Here is a 23,464-nt window from a genome sequence, read left to right as displayed (position 1 = left end):
TAACATGTGAGTTGTATGTACTAACCTGGAACCTTTGCAAAGTTTGGGAGAGTTGCCTCTGTGCCATCTAACAATGCAGCTACAGTTTGTGGCTAACACTTTGAGGTTACAGATTTTCATCATATTTCTTTATTGTTTATATTCACTGTTGGTAATTTGACTTATTAACTATTCTAAGATATTTAGCCGCTGGCCTTTAATTTGTTGTTCTGGTGCTTTATGTATTTGTATTACAAAGAGTGACAGGTTCTTTGGATTTCGTGTTATAGAATAAGAAAAATTACACAGTCAACAATATTTAAAAGGTTTATTGTAATACAAAAGTATATAAAGAGGTAAATATCAAAAGATTATACTCACAACACTGTCAACTTTGTTTGATTAGCTCCGGCACACAAATCTTCACGGGCTTATCAACTTACAACACTGTCCAGCATCATTGTTGACCTTCCGGCAGGTAGGGGTCTTCACGGACTATCACCAAGCAGTAGAATGACAGGTATTGACAGGTAACATCAAGTTTGTTCTCCAGGCGTCCCACAGAGATACAAACTGCAACAGTATATAGCTAGCCTTCAAATCTGTTCTGTTCTAATCTGTAAGTCTGCCGCTAGGTGATAGGACGGAAGTTTTATACCCCATGTCTGTGCGTCACCAAACTATATGGAAAAACATATGTATGCATATGTTTTCTCTCATTATTCTCCTAATGGTATAGTTTCCCATGAAAGTGGCCAGTTTTCATTGGAAAGCATCCCAGGAGATGAGCGCATCCCAAAACATAGGCGCATCCCAGCAGGTGTGTAATACCTAACAGAGTGCCAAATAAGGATAAGAATATGTCAAACTTAATGAGAATAAAAATGTCAAATATAATGAGGATCAAAATATGTTGATTTGGGTTCATTCACAGTTAAAATAAGGTTACATGAACTGTCTTTTATCTCAAGAGCAGCCATGTTGCATCTTCTACTCCATTTTGGTTTTCCATTACATTCCACCCTAGACAGGTCAGGTCACCTTATATGCACCATAAGCCACCTTTATATGCTGGCGCTTAGTGGGTTTGAACATAGCACATAAGGATGGATTGGACACAACAGCAACTTATAATTAGGAGAGCTATTATGCAAATTATAATTCCGACAATTTGTCGGAGATATCCAATATCCGGTAGGAAGGCTAATAGCCAATCCCACCACCCTAGATTTACATCTTGTTTTATATGGGTAATCATTTCATGCAGTTGCTGTAATTTACCATGAACATCTTCTGAATGGTCAGATAAATTAAAGCAACACAGTCCTGCAAAACTTTCACATCCGTGACCGTGTTTGAGTAACAGGTAATCTATAGCGGCTCTATTTTGTAATATAGCCTTCTTATATGAATGTAAATCTAGCAAAATATTCTCTATAATAGCACTAGTAATATTTATATTTCTTATAATAAAGCAAGCCATGTTTGCTAGTGTTCTTTGATTATCTACGGCTAAGCCTGGCACTCCTACAGCCAAACTTATATATTCTGATGCTGACAGGAGGGTTACATCATAATGACAGATTTCGGGCAGTTGTATAGTGTCTCTCTTTCTCAGAGCATGTTCAGGTGGTGGAGGGACCATAGTTAAGGTTAACCGGGATAATGCACATAGACCTCCGGTCACATTGGCAGGTAAATAAGTATAACTGTTATTGCTACAAGCTAAAACCCAACCTGGGGGCAGGGGTACATGTGAGTCTAATGATGGGACAATCATTGTTCTGTTACACTGCATTCGCCGTCCGGCTCTTAGGTGACAATCCTTGACAGTTCTATCACAAATTTTTGGCAAACTTTTCTGTACCACTGCCTTAGGTTCGGTGTGTGCACCTGTGAATTCATTTTGTTCAGCGCTTTGTCCCTGCTCATCAGTGTGTTCTGGTGGTTGTTCTGGGGGTTGTGCAGGGGTGTGCTGAAAACATTTATTACAAGCTACAATGTGTCTAGTGTCACATGTAAATTCAAAGCATAATTCTGCATCAGTTATAGCCCCAGTTGATATTTTGATCATATTTTCTTCTAAATCACTATAAGTGGGGCAGTTTAAACAAGGTCTTATCCAGTCCGCATGCATATGTAAATCATTGTCCGTTAATTCTGTATCATTTAACTGTATGCGTAACAGTTGAGTCCATACTGCAACAGGAGTTGGTACAGCGACCAAACAAGTTTCCAGGATATTACTGGTATATACATTATTCAGTACTCGAGCTAGGTACAGCCACATGTTCTCCTTCGTTCTCCATAGATCTCTCTCCCACTCTCTTTCTCCTTGACTTAGGTTGTTCTCGGACCAGCTGGGGGCTTGATAGGGCAATAAGTCCACAATAGCACCAGCACAAGACATCCGATGAGGATTAGCAGGATCCAAACCTAATAGGAGATAGAAATTACTCACGTTAGTACACATTATTGGCTGGGGTGTACTGATACTGAGTTGCACCAGGTGCCATAGTAACCAGCACATTATCAGTGCCTTTTGCAATTACTTCAGCCGGTGTGGGAAGACCTTGGGATGTTTTACACATACTTTGCTCCATCTGAGTGTCCAAAACCTCCAGGACCTTATACAGTAAGGAGTATAGGAGCATCTCCTTTAGCTAGGGTGATTTTTGGTATGACAAGACTAGCAATTATTCTATCTTCTCTCCCTCCTGAATTCTCAATGCTTCTATAAAATCACACTAATTTCACCTCAGTAATCAACATCCATTACCTCATTACTTACCTGTACACCACGTAAACTCAAGCTGGATTGTCCCAGGATTATATCTTGAGTTCCCCTGGGATTCTGTATTACTTCACATGGATTGTTTTTGTAGCTCTAGGGATTTCAACAAGTTTCATGTTTAATTTTCCTATCACAACTGGATTAACTTTCACAAATTTTACTTCAAAAGAAAACGTCCTGTCATGCAGCTGCAACTGCATCCAATTTAAAATGTCTATATCTGTAATATATTCAGGGACTGGGACTAGAACAATTAACAATACTACAATAAATTTTTGACAGGAATGTTCCCTATTTTTAGCCTGATTTTTACTCAAGTGCATATGATTTTCTGATACCAAGCACTGTAATAGTCACTTTTTGCCCAGAGTGTTTGCTTGGATTTCCATAAATAAGTGTAGCCTCTGCCCCGTATCTACTTATGCAAATACATTTCAATAATTGTTGTCTCTTTAATCAATTAGCAAATTTACATGGGGTCAGGCATTCTACACTTCTACACCGTGGGCTTGGCTATTCTGTCAGTCATATAACTCCTGGGAAGAATTTTCCCGAAACAACCCCTCCTTCTCCTGAGCCTTGTAATCGGATAACAGTGCCTTCACTTCTTTAAACAATTCAGTGGCTGGGACATGATCTTTTCTGATAACTGGTTTGGCAATTAACTGCGGAGGGTCTATGATTGTATCAGAGGGATCTTCCCAATCATCATTCCCCTTTGAATCACCTGAGTTGTCCTGATCCATAGAAAAGAACACTGAGGCATCAAGTTGGGAAGGGTTACAATCAATCCCAACACAAAAAACTGTCAAAGCCACCCTGTGCTTCTTTATCTTCCCTCGCCGCTTTCTGTATTTATATCGGGCTGCCCTTACAAATGCCTCTTCTGACACATTGTTATACAGAAACACTTTGTCAGCCAACATCTGCTGCTGATATCTATGCATAGTTTCCTGAGACTGTAGAGTTAACAGCGGCTGTTCTAATTCACTGACAAGATTTACATCTACCAGGCTACAATTAGTTAACTGTTCCTTCCAGTTTTCACTTAATCCAGTAGTTTCAGTAGTTAAAGTAAGGAGCCTGCTCCCAACCCAAAATACACTTAAACATTTTACTCATGATCATTTCTCTTAATTCTATAAATAGAAATCCTTGCCACACTACGCCAAAAATGTATTACAAAGAGTGACAGGTTCTTTGGATTTCGTGTTATAGAATAAGAAAAATTACACAGTCAACAATATTTAAAAGGTTTATTGTAATACAAAAGTATATAAAGAGGTAAATATCAAAAGATTATACTCACAACACTGTCAACTTTCATTGATTAGCTCCGGCACACAAATCTTCACGGGCTTATCAACTTACAACACTGTCCAGCATCATTGATGACCTTCCGGCAGGTAGGGGTCTTCACGGACTATCACCAAGCAGTAGAATGACAGGTATTGACAGGTAACATCAAGTTTGTTCTCCAGGCGTCCCACAGAGATACAAACTGCAACAGTATATAGCTAGCCTTCAAATCTGTTCTGTTCTAATCTGTAAGTCTGCCGCTAGGTGATAGGACGGAAGTTTTATACCCCATGTCTGTGCGTCACCAAACTATATGTAAAAACATATGTATGCATATGTTTTCTCTCATTATTCTCCTAATGGTATAGTTTCCCATGAAAGTGGCCAGTTTTCATTGGAAAGCATCCCAGGAGATGAGCGCATCCCAGGAGATAGGCGCATCCCAGCAGGTGTGTAATGCCTAACAGAGTGCCAAATAAGGATAAGAATATGTCAAACTTAATGAGAATAAACATGTCAAATATAATGAGGATCAAAATATGTTGATTTGGGTTCATTCACAGTTAAAATAAGGTTACATGAACTGTCTTTTATCTCAAGAGCAGCCATGTTGCATCTTCTACTCCATTTTGGTTTTCCATTACAGTACTGGATGGACCTTTTGTTAAGTTTAGGAGACCTACCGCTGTGTCCTGTGTGAAGTTTGCTGCAGTCCTTGGTTATAGGACACCTGTGATAAGGACACTGTAACTAGTTCTGTCACCAGTACATGTTGGAGCAGCTCAAAGGATTTTTCAGCCATTATGTTGTCAATTCATAAGTTAATCATTCTAAAATAACAGTCTTTATTATGTAAATGAGGCTGGGCACATGGGATAGAAAGTAATGTCACCCCTGTTACCCCTCTTCTCTCCCCCTACTGATGTCTGTGGGTAAAGCATTGCTAGTGTTTGTGCTTTATCTTCTGATATGCTGTGTTCTGCTATAAACATGACTGTATCCTCGAGCAGTTGAATACACAGGCTGCAGGGGACGTGGCAGCCAGCAGCAGGAGGGTCACATCATTATACAGGCTGTCAGGCAAGCACTGGGTGGGTGTTGCTGTGCCTCCCCCTCATGAATAAGCTGCTGAATGTGATAATTATTCATTGGACCTCTCTCGGGTCATTTCAAACAGCTTTGGTACCTAATTGTTTAAGTTTTTACAGGCATGTAGAGCAACAATGGAGGATCGTGGCATTACTTTCTAATGGTAGTTTATGAATATATATTTAGTTTTGGGGTTTACCATATTTACTAAACTATATGCAGTTTTTTCTGCACAAAATATTTGCTGAAATGCTTTTACTCGGTTTATACTTGAGTCTATGGGGGGGGGGGATCACTGGGCATATTCTAGGGGGGCAGGCAGCTGCTGGCTATATTCTAGGGGGGCAGGCGGCGCTGGCTGTATTCTAGGGGGGCAGGCGGCTGCTGGCTGTATACTAGGGGGGCAGGCGGCTGCTGGCTGTATACTAGGGGGGCAGGCGGTTGCTGGCTGTATACTAGGGGGGCAGGCGGCTGCTGGCTGTATATGGGGGGGCAGGCGGCTGCTGGCTGTATATGGGGGGGCAGGCGGCTGCTGGCTGTATACTAGGGGGGCAGGCGGCTGCTGGCTGTATACTAGGGGGGCAGGCGGCTGCTGGCTGTATACTTGGGGGGCAGGCGGCTGCTGGCTGTATACTAGGGGGGCAGGCGGTTGCTGGCTGTATACTAGGGGGGCAGGCGGCTGCTGGCTGTATACTAGGGGGGCAGGCGGCTGCTGGCTGTATACTAGGGGGGCAGGCGGCTGCTGGCTGTATACTAGGGGGGCAGGCGGCTGCTGGCTGTATACTAGGGGGGCAGGCGGCTGCTGGCTGTATACTAGGGGGGCAGGCGGCTGCTGGCTGTATACTAGGGGGGCAGGCGGCTGCTGGCTTGTATACTAGGGGGGCAGGCGGCTGCTGGCTTGTATACTAGGGGGGCAGGCGGCTGCTGGCTTGTATACTAGGGGGGCAGGCGGCTGCTGGCTTGTATACTAGGGGGGCAGGCGGCTGCTGGCTTGTATACTAGGGGGGCAGGCGGCTGCTGGCTTGTATACTAGGGGGGCAGGCGGCTGCTGGCTTGTATACCAGGGGGGCAGGCGGCTGCTGGCTTGTATACCAGGGGGGCAGGCGGCTGCTGGCTTGTATACCAGGGGGGCAGGCGGCTGCTGGCTTGTATACCAGGGGGGCAGGCGGCTGCTGGCTTGTATACCAGGGGGGCAGGCGGCTGCTGGCTTGTATACCAGGGGGGCAGGCGGCTGCTGGCTTGTATACCATGGTCAATACTACTTGAGTCAATAGATTTTCCCATTTTTTTGTGTTAAAATTGGATACCTCGGATTTTTCTCAGGTCGGCTTATACTCGAGTATATAAAGTAATTTGCCGTACAGGCTCTCTTTAATACTCGGAGGTCTATGTCATCACATTTGTTCTTTTGTTTTCTATTACTAATGGCAGCATAACCTTGTTCCTCTATTGGAACTGCTAATCGTTTGAATGTATCACTATCATCCTTAGGAAGTGTTAGTTTTTATAATATGGCCTTAAAAAGGAGGTTAAAGAATGGTCTGGGACAAAAAGTCACCCCTCAAATAAACTTGATAAAATTTGGAATTGCCTGATTTATTAAAAACCAACAAACTAGAGCGGTTCATGTAGGTAGATGCAAGCCCTATTTTGGCAGAGGTTTTGGCTACTTTATAGAAAACGGGGCCTGTATTGTACAGAAGAGGGCCTGGTGGTGCAATTTGGCACCATCACCACCAACTGGAGGATTGTTCTTATTGGTCTAATATCCGAATAGTGGGAAAGCCTGATGATCTCAGTTCGGATGGGCTGGAGCCTTTTCTTTGTAAATGGTTAACAGAGTTAATTGGTCCTGAAAGGTTTTCTGGGGTGTTGAGGGTGCAGTCACATTTTGCGTTTACTGCATGTGCAACAGCTGAAGGGAGATTTCCTAGTTAAACAGCTGTTAACACTTTCGTTTACAAAGCGCAAATTTTAACGCATATGTTAACATTGTGTTAACAAACACATGCGTTAACCATGATGTAAACGCACGCATATACGGTTGTATTTTGTAAACACACGTGTTAACGTCTGTTTAATTAGGCAAATCACTCTTCAGCTATTGCAATGCGTTTTTAAATGTATGCGGTAAACGCGGCGTGTGACCTCACCCTGAAAGGGCCCATCATATCTCTAGTAGAGTGTCTCCACCTGGCTCCGTTCCCTGGAGATCCTGTGTTTCCAGGTTATTCCCATGTTAAAATGGAAATCGCTTATATATGGGGTAAAGGTTTTTATTTTCTAGATTGCTCTGTTACTCAGCAGAAACACTCCAAATTTAAGAAAGTAAAAAAACAGATGAGGTAAGTGGAAATGAATTAAGGGTTGTTTATCGAGACCAAACTTTTTTTTTTTTGTGTGTGCTGACAATGCTTTGATTAAATTGATTAACAGCTAGGACCAAGCCTTGCTAGCTTGTAATTCTTCTTAATTCATTTTCCCCTGGCTGGGGGACTCGGCAGGGGTGTCTCCTCTCCTCCCTTCTCTTTGCCCTGTTTATTGAACCTTTTGCCATAATGGTTAGGGAGGTGTAATGAATAGTGGGATGGGGGAAAGGGATATGATATCCCAGTGCACAAATGATCTTGATAATGATTCTGAGGCCAAGTAAGTGAAAGCCTGGGGTATATTTATCTTATTGAGTTTGTTTTGTTTTGTGGGTTCAAAATTAATTGGGGGAAAAAACTGTTCTGTTCCCACTGGGTTCTGATGTAATAGTTTGTGGAATTGAATATAAATCCATTGATTAGTGATTTACGGCAAAAAATTTCAAAATGGTTTAAGGAAGGGATGCTCTTTCTATGTTAAGAGAGTGGAGCATTATCACAAGGTTTGTTTGATTACAGGAGCATGGCCCACCTTGAAGTTAGTTTCCTGCAAGCAAAGTAATTATATACAGTGTCTGTGAAAATGAAGTTCTTCAAAGAGGAGTTCAATGCCTGGGCATTAAACAAGGCATTCTTTAAGTCCCCCATTGACAAGAGATGGATAAATAGCAGGAGAATTCAGCAACCTGACTGCTATCAGGGGAGATGAAAGGGGCAAGGCAGAGACTTAAAGGGGTTATTCGAGTTAACTAATAATTTAGAACCAGGCTGCGGCAGGCTAAAAATAATACTCGCCACCTCCGGCCCCACTGATGTCCCGCGCCGGGGTCTGTCTGATCTGTGTCCCTGTTTGGTTACAGGGGCACAGAAGCTGCGCACACGGAGCTTCCGGCGATGTGGCCGGCTACTCCCATCTGTCCCCATCTCTCATTGTAAGCCCCGGGAGATGGTGTCGGATGGGAGCTTCCAGCTGTCCAGAAGCCCCCTGCGCGCCCTTGTAATTAAACTGGCACACAGATCATATGGACTGCAGCATGGGACATGGGCAGCGCTGGAGAAGGTAAGTACACGTTTATTATTTTTAAATATCCCATCTCATCCCAGCCCGGTCCTAAATTATTAGTCATCTCGGATAACCCCTTTAAGGAGGGAGAGGGTGAAAAAAGGAGGAGAAGGGTTAAATGCAGACCATATTGTAACGCAAGTATGTACATAACATAAGGCTGAGGCCCTTTTTTATTTTTGCATTTCAATTTTTTACTCCCCCCACCTTCAAAAATCTATATATTTTTTTTTTTTTCCAAGTGAAGAGCTGTATTGTTTTCTGTGTAACTAATTGCACTTCATAGTGAAGGTATTTAACCCCTTAAGGACGGAGGGTTTTCCGGCTCATTTCTCGCTCTCCAACTTCAAAAATCCATAACTTTTTCATTTTTCCGTGTACAGACCTGTGTGAGGGCTTATTTTGTGCGTAACAAATTTTACTTTCCCGTAATGTTATTTATTTTAACATGCCGTGTACTGCGAAGCTGAAAAAAAATTCCAAATGTGGAAAAATTGAAAAAAAACCGCACGTGCGTCACGTTCTTGTGGGCTCAGTTTTTACGACTTTCACTCTTCGCTCCAAATAATACGCCTACTTTATTCTTTGGTTCGGTGCGATCGCGGTGATACCAAATTTATATAGGTTTTATTGTGTTTTAATACATTTTAAAAAATTAAACGAATGTGTACAAAAAAGAAAAAAAATTTTTTGCCATCTTCTGACGCTAATAACTTTTTCATACTTTGGCGCACGGAGCTGGGGGAGGGGTCATTTTTTGCGAAATGAGGCGACGTTTTCATTGCTACCATTTTGAGGTCTGTGCGACATTTTGATCATTTTTTATTTCATTTTTTATGTTATGTAAAAAGGTGTAAAAGTCGCATTTCGGACATTTGGGCGCCATTTCCCGCCTCGGAGGTCACCGCCGGCCGTAACCGTTTTTATATTTTGATAGATCGGGCATTTTGGGACGCGGCGATACCTAATATGTTTGTGATTTTTACTGTTTATTATGTTTTATATCCGTTCTAGGGAAAGGGGGGTGATTTGAACTTTTAATATTTTATTAATTTTTTTTATTTTTTAAACTTTTTTTTTAATTTTTTTTTTCACTATCTTTTAGACCATCTAGGGTACATTAACCCTAGATAGTCAGATCGCTCCTACCATATACTGCAATACTTCTGTATTGCAATATATGGCATTTTTGCAGCACATTCATTACAATGAGCCACTGGCTCATTGTAACGAATCTGCAGCTGCCAGATAGCCTCGTGTCAAAAGAAGACACGAGGCTACCATAGCAACCGATCGCCGCCCCCCGATGACGTTCGGGGGCGTGGCGATCGAAAAAAAGATGGCGGCGCCCACGCGCCGCCGTCTTTTAAACGCCGCCCGCGACTTTGCGGGCGGCGTTTAGAGGGTTAATAGCCGCGATCGGTGCAAGCACCGACCGCGGTTATTAGCGGTGGGGGTTTTGTGCAATATGCAAAAACCCCCACCTCTGTATGAAGAGGACTCAGCCCGTGAGCCCTCTTCATACAGCCCTTATACCTCTGCGCCGTAGAGCTACGGCGCAGAGCGTTAAGGGGTTAATATGTCATCTACTGGGAAGCAGGAAACAAATTCCAAATACAGTGAAAATGGTCAAAATGCGCAATTTCATATGGGCTTTGATTTCACGGGTTTTACTGTGCGCTCCAAATGACTACATGCTACCATTTTTAGAACTGCAAAGCATTTTGATCACTTTATAGAATTTTTTTTTATATTTTCAAAATGCCAAAAAAAGTAGTATTTTCGACTTTGGGTGCCATTCGGGGTTAAATTCCCGAATAGCCATTACTATATTTATTTATTTATTTAGATAGATCAAGATAGACTTTTTTTTTTTTTTTGCAATTTTTCAGACACCTAGGCTACTTTAACCCCTATTTAACACTTAGAACACTGCATAGTAATTAAACAAAATGGAACTGATCAGATCTGCTTGTTCATGATGGTACCCTGTATTACTGATGTATTACATGCTATTAGCTCAGGCTATACTATGACTGTAACAGACAGGAGCTCCTGTTACAGACAGGAGCTTATAGGCACTGCATGAGGACAGCCCTGGGGTCCTGATCGGACCTCCACGCTGCCATTTCAACCATCAACGCCCCCCGAAGGAGGCGTGGGGGTGAGACATTACCCCCCCCCAGAAGGGCATTTGAATGCTGTGGTCATGCTGGCAGAGGCAGGTAGGTTAAACACCCACGATTAGAGCTCACTCCTACCACGGGGCTTACACTGGGGTGGCAGCTGTCGACACCCCAGTGTTTCATGATCCCGGCCCAGCTCCGGTTACAAACTGAACCAGCATGATGATACTAATGTTAACACCTTCCCGCCAATGTCCTTTTTAGTTTTTGTGTTTTCATTTTTCACTCCCCACCATCAAAAATAGTTAACTTTTTTATTTTTCCACGTACAGAGCTGTGTTATGGCTTATTATAATTCCAAATGTGGTTAAATGGTGAAAAAAATGCATTTGCGCCATATTTTTGTCTGCTTGGATTTTACGGATTTCACTGTACGCCCCAAATGACATGTCTACTTTATTCTTTGGGTCAGTACGATTTCGGGGATATAGGTTTTATGTATTCATACATTTACAAAAATGAAAACAAAAATTTGGGGGGGGATTTTGACATCTTCTGGCATTTAATAACTTTTTTATGCTTTGGTATACAGAGCTTTGGGTGATGTCATTTTTTGCATCTTTTGATGACATTTTCAATGTTATCATTTTTAGGACTGTGCGACCTTTTGATCACTTTTTATATTTTTTGAAATGGCAAAAAAGTGGCATTTTCGACCTTGGAACGCTATTTTCCATTAACCACTTCGCAACCGCCCTCCGTGTATTCACGGCGGCGGTTGGGTCGTGCTGCATGAAGAGGGCTCGCGGGCTGAGCCCTCTCCATAGCCGGTAAGTCTTTACTGCATATTGCAGCAAAGGCTTACCGGTAACACCCGCGATCAGTGCTAGCACCAATCGCGGGTGTTTTCACAGTGATGGCTCCCGTGCAGCCTCAAAAAGATAGCGGCGCATGGGCGCCGCCATCTTACCTGGGATTGCCGCTCCCCGTGACGTCATCGGGGGGCGGCGATCCGTCTCCATGGTAGCCTCAGGTCTTCCGAAGACCCAAGGCTATTTCATTTTAACCCCTTCGTTACAATGTGCTGATAGGACATTGTAATGAATGAGGAGGAAAATCCCCATATTCTGCTATACTGTAGTATAGCAGTATATGATAGGATCAATCAGACAACCTAGGGTTAAAGTACCCTAGGGAGTCTGAAAAATAGTAAAAATAAAAAAAGTTTAAAAAAAAAAAATATAATAAAAAAACTAAAAATTCAAATCGCCCCCCTTTCCCTAGAACTGACATAAATATAAATAAACAGTAAAAATCATAAACACATTAGGTATCGACGCGTCCAAAAATGCCCAATCTATCAAAATATGATACCGGTTTTTCACTGCGTTTAACCACGTAACGGATAATAGCGTCCAAAGTCGAAAATGGCATTTTTTTGCCATTTTGAAAAATATAAAAAAATTCATAAAAAGTGATCAAAAGGTCGCACAGTCCCAAAAATTATAGTAATGAAAACGCCATCAAAATTCATAAAAAATTACACTATCCACAGCACCGTACACCAAAGTATGAAAAAGTTATTGGCGCCAGAAGATGGCAAAATAAAAAAAAAATTTTTAAATAAAAGGATTTAATTTTTTTAAATGTATGAAAACATTATAAAACCTATACAAATTTGGTATCCACGTGATCGTACCGACCCAAAGAATAAAGTAGACATGTCATTTGGGACGCAGAGTGAAAGCTGTAAAATCCAAGCCCACAAGAAAACGTCGCAAATGTGGTTTTTCACCATTTTCACTGCATTTGGAATTTTTTTCCCGCTTCCCAGTACACGCCATGGAATATTAAATACCGTCACCATGAAGTGCAATTTGTTATGCAGAAAATAAGCCATAACACAGCTCTTTATGTGGAAAAATAAAGTTATAGATTTTTGAAGTTGGTGTGTGAAAAAACTAAAAAGTTTTTTTAACTTTTTTTTTTATTTTTACTACTTTAAGCTGTTCTGCGCACCGAAGATGGTGAGGAGGAGGGGAAAAGAGGCTACCGGGGCGTGGAGTAGCCGCGCCATGTAACCCTCAGATGCGGCTACTCCATGCCCCAGTAGTCGCATAACAAAATTTGCATAAAAGGCTAATAAAAGTTACTAAAAAAGTGCGGGAACGTGAGGATTGGCCCTTAAAAGGGCTATCCTCACGTCCCATTGATCCACCTACCATCCGATCTACCTTTATAGGTAGATTTGTGGTGGTAGGTTCCCTTTAACAAAATCTGTAAGAAGGAAATAAAATCGGCCAATATACAAAATGAAATGAAAGTGGCCAAAGATAGCAAAACAAAGCCAAAAAAAAAAAAATTAAAGTATGTAAATGCGAAAAAAAAATAAGTTGGAGCTGGTGGGACCTCTATAAACTGAAAATGGGATTTTGGTGACTGGAGACCAAGAAAAGGCGGAGATCCCTAATGTTTTTTTTTAATCTGTTTATACAATAGAAGAAAGAACATGGCCTATCTTTTCCCTGTGTACGGAGTATCGTTCCGTGTGGCCTTTGCTGGTCTATGGGCAACGTATATACGTGTGAATGCTGCCTAAGCTTAATAAAATAAATGATCGTTGCCAGGCTGCCATGGGGCGCGCTGTAGCTTCTCAGCTGTACTGATATCGATAAAGCAGGACTGCTGCATTGTTACCTGGATAGCTGTAGCTAGTTGCCGGGGCATAGTACAGCACCGATCTGGCTGGCTAGGAAGTGAAGTGAGGGTTATTTTATATAAAATAGTTTTCACTGAATCCCTTGCTCATCCAATCCCTTTCCTTCCTTGGTTTAACTTGATGGACATGTCTTATTTCAGCTGGCATGTTTAAGATTAATATACAACAAAGAGAAAAACAGGAAGACAGAGGGCAGCGCCTCGGGTAATACCTCACGACAAGGTTCAAAGATAATAATCGGGGTCCCACAGTGGGGCTGCTCACCTTGCTGTTTCTTGGGTAGGAGAACAACATACCAATCTGGAACTGGATAGGGATTTCCCAATGGTCCACAGTGGCTGCTGATGGATCATAGTCTAGATCATGTGCTTGAATCTCCTGCAGATAGCCCAGGGAAAAAACACCCCGAAACCCCAAAAAACACGGGTTACAAAGGGAAATGAAAATGGCCAATCAAGGAACTGGCAGGCAGAGGTCGATCCTGCTGGCGCTAAAACAAGCAGTATGAAGTTGCAATGGAGTGTCTACATCAAAATATTTTAACTCTACTCCAAATAAAATTTAAAAAAGCAGATTTAATTAGTATAAAATCAATAGTACAATAAAATTGCAAGGTATGGAACAATAGGTTGTCCCTGTTAACGCGTTTCGGGGTGGAACCCCTTTACACTACCTATGTCAGTCCGCTGGTTTTGTTAAAGCAAGTATACAAAGACCATTAGATGAATGTAACATGACTAGAAAGTACTGATGTAAACATCTTATACATTAAAAATTTTGCTACAGATGGAGATGTTGACAGTATATTTACATAACAATGCAGAGTGGATTAAACGGATTTAACTTACAAGTTATTACTGTTACAGCTGGGCAAGCTGGAGCCAACTCCACAAGGTACTTATCTGTGACCAGAGAGCAAGTGCTGAAATTCACACCTTTGCAAGCTCCGCTCTGGGGACAAAGAGATCAAGTAATAGGGTACCAGTGTGTTGCTTTCCCTCCAAAATTCAGACGAGGGGAAATATCATAGCTGTCCATAACTGTGGCATAATTCATAATTATGGGTCACCAGTTACACGCGAGAGTTATGGGGTCTAGATACACTCAAGTATCCAAAGCCTAGTTGCAGGAGAACCCAGCCAATTGCGGAACACCCCTAATATTAGGCTTAGACACCCCCAAGTTTGGTATGGGGTGAAAAGTAATAAGGTACCTGATTGATTTGAAGCAATGGCACAGTTGTTCCATCTTCCAATCAAAAGTTATGAGGTTTTAATAAAACCCCAGACCCAGAGAGTACCTCTCTGATGGGAGGGGATAGAGAACTCCCACTCACAGTGACATCACTGCCTGGTGTGGGAGTCAAATACCTTGTGGCTTTAAATTAGTGAAGCAGCCACATGGCTTGGTTCAGTTCTGAAGACTCTCTACATTAGAAGACTTGATCACTCTCCATCCCCTGTCCTCGGGCCAAGGAACTTCTACCTATTTTCATAGCGAGAGTTTTTTGTTTCCCCTAACTGTTTGTAAGTATCGTATGTGTATTGTTTTTAATTTTTTCTTTAATTATTTTTCTAAATGTACTGTATTTTTTATGTATATTAAAGTCTTAACTTTAATAAACCTCTGCGTGTAGCCTTAAAGGATCTAAGTTTCCCAAGGGATTACTTTACCAGGTCATTTTAATATAGTAGAAGTAGTAAATGTAGTGAGTGCATGTTCTGTGTAAATCATCAGTGTGCATTGTCTGTGTGATTGTCTTTAGCCACGCAGCTGCTGCTAAAGCAAATAAAACTTTGGGATGTATCAAGAATATTCTCAAGGACATACTTTTGCCCTTCTACAAATCGCTTGTCAACCCACACATGGAATATTGTGTACAGTTTTGGGCACCAGTGTATAAAAAGGACATAGTAGAACTGGAACAGCTGCAGAGAAGAGCAACCAGGATTATTAGGGGAATGGGGGGATTAGAATACACTGATAGATTACAAAATTTGGGATAATTCCGTTTAGAAAAAAGACGACTGAAGGGAGACCTCATTACAATGTACAAATACCTGAACGGACAGTACAAGGAAGTCTTTTACCAGCCTTATATACTATGATTATGTAACCTTCGTGTAGGCACCAGTTTGTAATGATAAAGTTGTGCTTATTCTATAGCACTGTAAAAGCACAGCCTTTGACCTAAAACCCACAAGTGAGTCTGATGCAACTAACTCGCATCACATGTGCTTCCCAGAATGTCCGTCTGAAATTAGTAGAGAGAGTGGGGCAGATTTACTTACCTGGTCCAGCGGCGCATTCTCCTTTTTAAAACAAAAAATACGCCGGTTTCTCCGAATCCGACGGGTTTTTCGACGGCCATGCCAGCCCCACCCCTGATTTCCCTGCCTGCATGCCGGCGCCGATGCGCCACAATCCGATCGCTTGCGCCAAAATCCCGGGGCAATCCAGGGAAAATCAGTAACTGAGAAATTCGGTTCTGCTCCGGTCTCTGAGCATTCGGGACGGACATTGCGGCAAGCACAACAATGAAAGTATGACGCAAGTCTCATTAGACTTGCTCAAGGGTTTTCGGCTCTATAGTAGGCTCATTAATTACCATCATGTTTTGTTAATAAGATGTATTTATTTACAATTGCAATAAAATGCATTAAAAACTTTAACCCTCCACATTTTTTTCTTTTCTTTTAACAGAGAAATTGGATGACATGACTTCTGTTCAGCAGGAAATCTCTAAACACATGAAAGCCTGTAATCTAGTCTTTTAGTGGACCAAAATGTGTGGAATATGCTGTACAGTCAGTTTGACTGCTGAAATATTTAAACCCTATTTTCTAGATTACACTAACTTACAACGTCGAGGCCCTGACAGCAGCCACCAACTATTAGAGACAGACTGCACTTATAAATACAGCTGTTTTTTCTCTGGTCATGTTCTTCATTTACGAGGACAGTTGACTCCTCAACCCTTGAAAGATAGAAATGGCAATATATTCCTTTGGAACGGTGAAGTTTTTGGTGGAGTTGAGGTCCAAGACACAAGTAATGACACAAGAGTTATGTTTGAGCACATTACTTCCTGTGACAGTGAGCATGATATTTTGTCACTTATTTCAAAAGTACAAGGACCATGGGCATTTATTTACTATCAGAAGGAAAAGCATAATCTGTGGTTTGGAAGAGATTTTTTTGGTCGCCGCAGTCTTTTGTGGGGATTTGGGGACAATCCCGAGGTAGCTTTATGTCTTGCCTCTGCATTGGAAAGCAGTTCACTAACGGATGTTAAACAGTGGCACGAGGTCCCAGCATCCGGTATTTTTAAGTTTAATTTGAGCACAAGTGCAGAATTAAAATCGATACATTTAACACACTTTTTATGGATGTCTGCTACAGAAGAGGAACAACTTGAAAAAGGACAATCATTTCTTACTGTCGAAAATCAGAAATATCCTGCCAAGATTACATATGAGGAAGGGATGCTTATTGCTCCAATTACTCCATTAAATAAAAAAATTCCTGAATTGTTGTCCAAGTCAAATCCGCCAGCTCTTTCCAACAGTGTTAGTTTAGAAGACCTTAAAATGCTGATGTCAGAATTACATAGGGAAAACACTGAGTCTTTTATCAAAGTTTTAAGTGCAGCTGTTAAGAAACGGGTTTCATGTCTTCCTAAAGTAACAAATCTCTTGACTTCAAAAGGTAAACTGGCAAATGTTGCAATCCTTTTTTCTGGTGGAATTGATTCAATGATGTTAGCTGCACTGGCAGACAGAAACTTGCCAGCAGAAGAACCCATTGACTTACTCAATGTGGCATTTATGATGAGACATAATGCAAACGTTAAAAAATTGCAGAAAAAGCCTGGCCCTGTATCTCAACATCAAGATGATGGCGTGGCTCATAAAGATTTTAATCCTTTTGATGTTCCTGATCGTATCACTGGCAGGCTGGGTTGGAAAGAACTTAAATCCTTGAACCCTGGAAGAATCTGGAATTTTGTTGAGATTGATGTAACACACAATGAACTTGAGCAAATGAGGGAACTTCATATCTCACAGTTGGTACAGCCACTGAACACTGTTCTTGATGACAGTATTGGCTGTGCTATTTGGTTTGCTTCTAGAGGGATTGGCATGCTAAAATGCAATGGTGAAAAGAAGCCGTACACCAGCACATCTAAGGTAATTTTATAAGCTTTTTTTCACTATAATTACTAATTATTATTTATCAAATGCAAAATTTCAAAAATGCTTTTTTTTATTAAGGGTTTATAAAGAATGTGCTGTTTAATGCTTAGTGTTATATTAAAGGTGTTGTTCGCTTTGTTTTTACATTTGTTTAATAGTAAATCCTGTTTATTTTCTTATGTTTTTAAGTTGGTTACCTCTATCTTGCACTACAGAATTAGCTATTAAAAAAATACTCCTGAGAATCTGTACCATTATGCAAATCAAGATTACCTAGACATTCATCAACTATATAATAAACTTAAATATATGTTAATATTGCAGATCGTCTGTGTGTGATTGGGCCTTGAATTATTATTTCAGGGCCTAGAAGTGTAAAGAGGTCAGGTGATAGGCTCCACATTTTGAGATCTCATTTTATTTAACTTAAATTTTGGAAATTGACCACAGCATATGAGAGGTTAATAGTAACCTCTCATATGCTGTGGTCATATTTCCAAAATTTATTCAGCAAATGGGGGATTACCTCTACTGTAATTAGAAGTTAAATAAACTGAACAGCTCCCCAGCAAGAAATTGTGTGACCATTCAATAGTATTTCTTTAATTTACTCATAACTGCAGTACAGTTGTAGTGATCTAACATTTGCACATTCAAGTTTCCTAAACTTGACCATATTTGCAATAGCGACCCTTTGACCTCTGTCAGGACTAAAAACAGAGGGGTCAAATACAGTCCCCAGCATCCACACTCCAGTGTCTTCCACGGGCAAGATGCAGGAGGGGATTGGGATGGGCGTTGCCAGTTCCGGGCCCCAATTGGCATTCAACCCTTCTTGGCTCCTGGTGGGACCGCAATAGGGCTCTGTTTGCGGCACGGGTGTCTTTGGATTGAAAAGCTGTTCAGCTACGATGGGCGCCGCCATGCTGTTCCATGTATTCCTTTAAACCTTCCCAACCTCCCCAGAAAAGACAACGGATTATAGAATCTTTTTTGAACTCAGAGCCAGACTTTGGGTTTCCATAGTGTCGCCATGATGGCACCACCTGGAGGATGACCCCTGGACCTCTCTAGAGCAGAGAGGTTAAATGTCCCTCCCCAACTTTCCTCATTCCTGGAAGGGATCCTAGTTATAGGGGGAGACCTGAACTTAGTCTTGTCCCCGGATTTAGACACCTCGAGAGGGGTATCCCATATCCCACGATCACAATTAACTCGCGTAAGGGACCTTCTACCCGCACATAGGGTGGTGGACGTCTGGAGAACTATGTACCCGAGCTCCCGAGATTACACATACTATTCCCCCACCCATGACACATACTCGAGGATAGACTATTTCCTTATTGACCATTTCCACTTAGATAGAATAGTCGAAACTACCATCCACACTTCTCCATTGTCAGATCATGCCCCTATCTCAATTAAGCTGAATCTAGCCCCTCAGTCACACTCTATGGGCAGATGGGTCCTTAACAATTCACTACTAACAGATACGGTACATGTCAAGGAGTTGAATAGGGAGCTAGAACACTACTTCTCCTCGAACGCTGACTCGGTCACCAATCCCCTAGTGTACTGGGAAGCTCACAAATGTTACATCAGGGACGTGTTTATGAGAATAGGGGAGGTTAAAAAAGGAGCAATACGCGCGGGCAACCGACTTATTGGCTCGGATAAGAGACTGAGGACAGACGCAAACGGACCCAGAATCGCGCAGACAGGACCCTGATTCAATCCCTGAGAGATCAACTACGTGCCTTATATCTAGTAAAGGCCAAGGACTAGCTGGTAAGGTGCCGTAAGATCTTCTACGAGCATGGTAATAAGCCCGGTCGCATATTAGCAAACGCTCTCAGAACGCAAAGAACAAGAAATTACGTTCCCCACATTAATAATCACACAGGCTCCAAGATTACTTCACCAGCGGGCATTGCGGAGGCCTTTAAGAACTTTTATTCCTCCCTCTATCAGTTGCACTCACACAGGCCCCCCTACCCCGAAAGATATAGGGGACTATTTGACTTCGACAGACTTTCAGACTCTGTCCACAGAAGAGAGACAGAACCTAGAAGCCCCGATTACTCCAGAAGAAGTGAAGTTAGCTCTTGACATGGCCCAAATAGGCAAGTCCCCAGGCCCAGATGGCCTTTCTGTCCAATATTTTAAAACTTGCCTCACACAACACTTCCTGGATGCCTTTAATGCCCTCTCTAATGGGCATACTATTCCACGTGACACCCTTTGAGCCCACATAGTCGTAATTCCCAAAGATCACAAGGACCTGGCCTCCTGTGCAAGTTATAGGCCAATCTCGCTTCTTAATGTCGACCTCAAACTCTTCTCCAAAATTCTGGCCTCCTTAATGCCGGGTTTAATCCATTATGATCAGACTGGTTTCATCCCCAATAGAGAAGCGAGGGATAACCCGACGAAAGCACTTAACTTGATCCACATGGCAAATACAGACTCTACCCCGGCGGTTATTCTTTCAGCAGACGCCGAAAAGGCGTTTGACCGGGTGGGGTGGCCTTTTCTTTTTGGCACTCTCAGACACCTGGGCTTGGGTTCTAACATGATGGCCTGGATACAAGCGCTATACTCGAGGCCGTCCGCAGTAATTAGGATCAACGGAATCTACTCATTAGACATAAAGAATGGGACAAGACAGGGATGCCTATTATCCCCCCTTCTCTTGACCCTGACAATGGAACCCCTCCTCTGTAGAATCAGAAGCAACCCTGATATCTCTGGCCTGAAAGTGGGCTCGCAGGAGGTCAAAGTGGCAGCATATGTCGACGACCTATTATTTTTTCTCACAACCCCCCTTATCACCATTCCAAATTTACTCAAAGAACTGGATAAATTCAGTAGTCTCTCCAATTTCGAGATAAAAATGCTGATGTCTGAGGCTATGATGTTAAATACCCCAAGGGATATGGGAGATCATCTTGGGGAACAATTTAACTTCAGATGGGTATCTTCATCACTTAAGTACCTGGGTATTCACCTTCCAGCAGACATTGAAGATACGTTCCGCCTGAACTTTCTCCCATTAGTACAGACCCTTAAACTAGATTTGAAAAGGTGGTCCATGGGCTACCTGTCGTGGTTTGACAGGATTGGAGCAATCAAAATGAATGCTCTTCCTCGCCTACTCTACCTCTTCCAAGCTCTGCCCATCCGGGTTCCGGCCAATTACCTCATGGAGTCTCAATGTGTTTTTGCATCCTTTACTTGGGCCAATAAGCCTGCTCGGTTGAAAAGGTCTATTTTATTCATGGAAAAGAAAGATGGCGGTCTGGCAATGCCAGATGTTACACGGTACTCAGGCTTCTCATCTGTGCAGAATAATTGACTGGCTACACCATCAGAGCTAGAAAGCATGGGTTCAATTGGAACAAATGCTACTCAGATCCCCCTGCCCTGCCTCCCGTTGATACTAAGGAAGTGGTGGCGGGACCGTACCCGACATCTCACAATCCATGCTACCCTACTGGTGTTTGATAGATGCAGACAGACTTGGGATATCTCACCGGTAGGCTCTCGCCTCACGCCAATACTGGGTAACCCTGAAATTTTCCCGGGGCTTGCGTCACCGGTTTTTAAACAATGGCTGGCCTCTGATCGTTTCAGGGCATGCCACTTCATTGTAGCAGACCTACCTCAGGCATCCCCATGGCAGGGCACCCAACTGACACACTTCCTGACCTCCCTACCATCCCCCTCTTCGTTCTCAAGACAGTGGACTGGATTTGAGGGACTTTGCATGCGGAAAAGCCAGGTTAGGGGTGCACTTTCACTTTCTTATAAATTGTTAACCGCCCCTCCACAGGACTACATTCCGCCCTACATTCTAAAGTGGGAAAGAGACCTGGACATTAGCCTCACTGAAGAGCAGCGGGAAAAAATATTTCTCATGGCCCACAAAACGATCATTAGTTCTCTCTACCAAGAAACTAATTATAAGATTCTCACAAGGTGGTACAGAGTTCCTCACGTCCTACACAAGATGTTCCCAGAGGCCCCCTCATGTTGCTGGCGGTGTGGAGTGGAGGAAGGGATAATCTTGCATATATTTTGGGAGTTTTCTAAGCTTGCTCCTTTTTGGGATACAGTTCTTGAGGTGGTTTGCGAGGTGACAGGCAAAGCATTGCAAAACGACCCGGCCTGGGTCCTTTTACACCATAACGTGGTCTCCCCTCCCACATACCGACGTTCCCTGGTTCGACACTTACTGAACGCGGCTAAATCATGTATACCAGCCTGTTGGCTCTCTACTGAACCACCCACAGTCTTTCAGTGGTTAAGGAGAGTGGAGGAGGTTAGTCAGATGGAGAGTCTCCTGAGTTCAGACCCTAGAAGCGCGGCTCATTTCCAGAAGACTTGGCAACATTGGATCATCTTTAAATCATCACCGGCATATAATGCCCTGATACGCGATGCCCCAGAGGAGACGGAGGAGATCTGATCTTGAAGGGGTTGCTGTACTGAGGGGGGGAATCTATTCCTTTCCCCTCTGGCTTCCTTAACCCCCTTACCATTTACTGTAGTAGCCTGATTTCCGTGGCTTGTTCGATCATTTCTGTAAATGTTGGATTGTCTTTATCCCCTAGCCGCTCCCAAAGAGCGCTGTTTGTCAAAATTTGTTTTGTTTTGAAAATTCAATAAAAAACGTAATATAAAAAAAAAAAATGCTTCAATGTCTTCCTGTTCCTACATAAGGCAAGAAGCAGAGAAGTCCTCTCTGGCTGTCCTTCGCCCAGAAGTGTAACATGTGTAATGTTAAACTTTTTCTGCAGATAAAAAAACAGTGTGCCAGATATGTATTGATCAACTCTTTAGAAAGAGCCTCATTTAAAGATGAAATGCGTACATATATCCACTGTGAATTCCAAGCCTCCATGTTTTCCTTGTGTACCCTGGGGCCATCCCAGAAAAGACTAAGAGTCATAGAATCTTTCTCTAAATCAGATGTAGACTCTGAAATAGCATCCGGTTCTGTTAACCCCTTAACCCTGAAGCCACTTTTCACCTTCCTGACACGGCCCATTTTTTCAAATCTTCACTATAAATGGTTATAACTTCGAAACGCTTTAACATATCCAAGTGATTTTAAAATAGTTTTCTCGTGACACTTTGTACTTCATGTTAGTTGAAAAATTTTCGTGTTATGTTTTGCATTTATTTATGAGAAAATCAGATATTTGGTGAAAATTTGGAAAAATTCTTGATTTTCGAACTTCAAAATGTTCTACTTTTTCCATACATAGTCATAACCGCAAAAAAATTTAATAACTAACATTCACTAAATGTCTAATTTATGTGGACATGGTTTTTTTAGGCATCCTCTTATTTTTGTAGGATGTTATGGGCCTTTGAACGTTAGGTGCGATTTTTCACATTTTCATAAACGCAAAATCCTGCTATTGAGGGACCTGCTCAGGTTTCAAATCACTTTGAGAAACCTAAATAAAAGTAAAACCCCATAAATGACCCCATTATAGAAACTACACCCCTCAACGTATGTAAAACAACTTTTATGAAGTTTGTTAACCCTTTAATTGTTTTACAGGGGTTAAAACAAAATCGGATACAATTTTGAAAGTAAACTTTTTTGGCTAAATGAATGTGTTTTTCAAAAAATTTACTAATTCTCAGTGGATAAAATACCAAAACGCTCCACAAAATTTGATACCCAATTCCTCCCGTGTATAACAATACCCCATATGTGGTGGTAACCTGCTGTATGGGCACACGCCAGGGCATCGTAGGGAGCTGCGCCATTCAGAACAAATTATGCATTGTCACTTTTTATTGGCTATACAATCTT

General features: G+C 42.1%; 1 protein-coding gene across 4 annotated transcripts in view; it reads left to right on the top strand.

The window, feature by feature from the left end:
* ASNSD1 (asparagine synthetase domain containing 1) overlaps positions 1 to 23,464 on the top strand; it is an 86,733-nt gene that overhangs the window by 51,738 nt on the left and 11,531 nt on the right. For 3 of the 4 annotated variants that reach the window (XM_072120954.1, XM_072120953.1, XM_072120952.1), the window contains one exon: positions 16,142 to 17,628. In XM_072120954.1, coding sequence (XP_071977055.1) covers positions 16,225 to 17,628 — 1,404 coding nt within the window. In that variant the 5' untranslated portion in view covers positions 16,142 to 16,224. Of the gene's footprint in view, positions 1 to 2,151; positions 2,229 to 16,141; positions 17,629 to 23,464 lie in introns of those variants that run through there. The other variant, XM_072120955.1, reaches the window with a different exon arrangement.

The sequence above is a fragment of the Engystomops pustulosus genome, chromosome 8, assembly GCF_040894005.1.
Source record: "Engystomops pustulosus chromosome 8, aEngPut4.maternal, whole genome shotgun sequence".
Lineage (NCBI taxonomy): Eukaryota > Metazoa > Chordata > Amphibia > Anura > Leptodactylidae > Engystomops > Engystomops pustulosus.
This window is presented reverse-complemented; position numbering and strand designations above follow the sequence as displayed.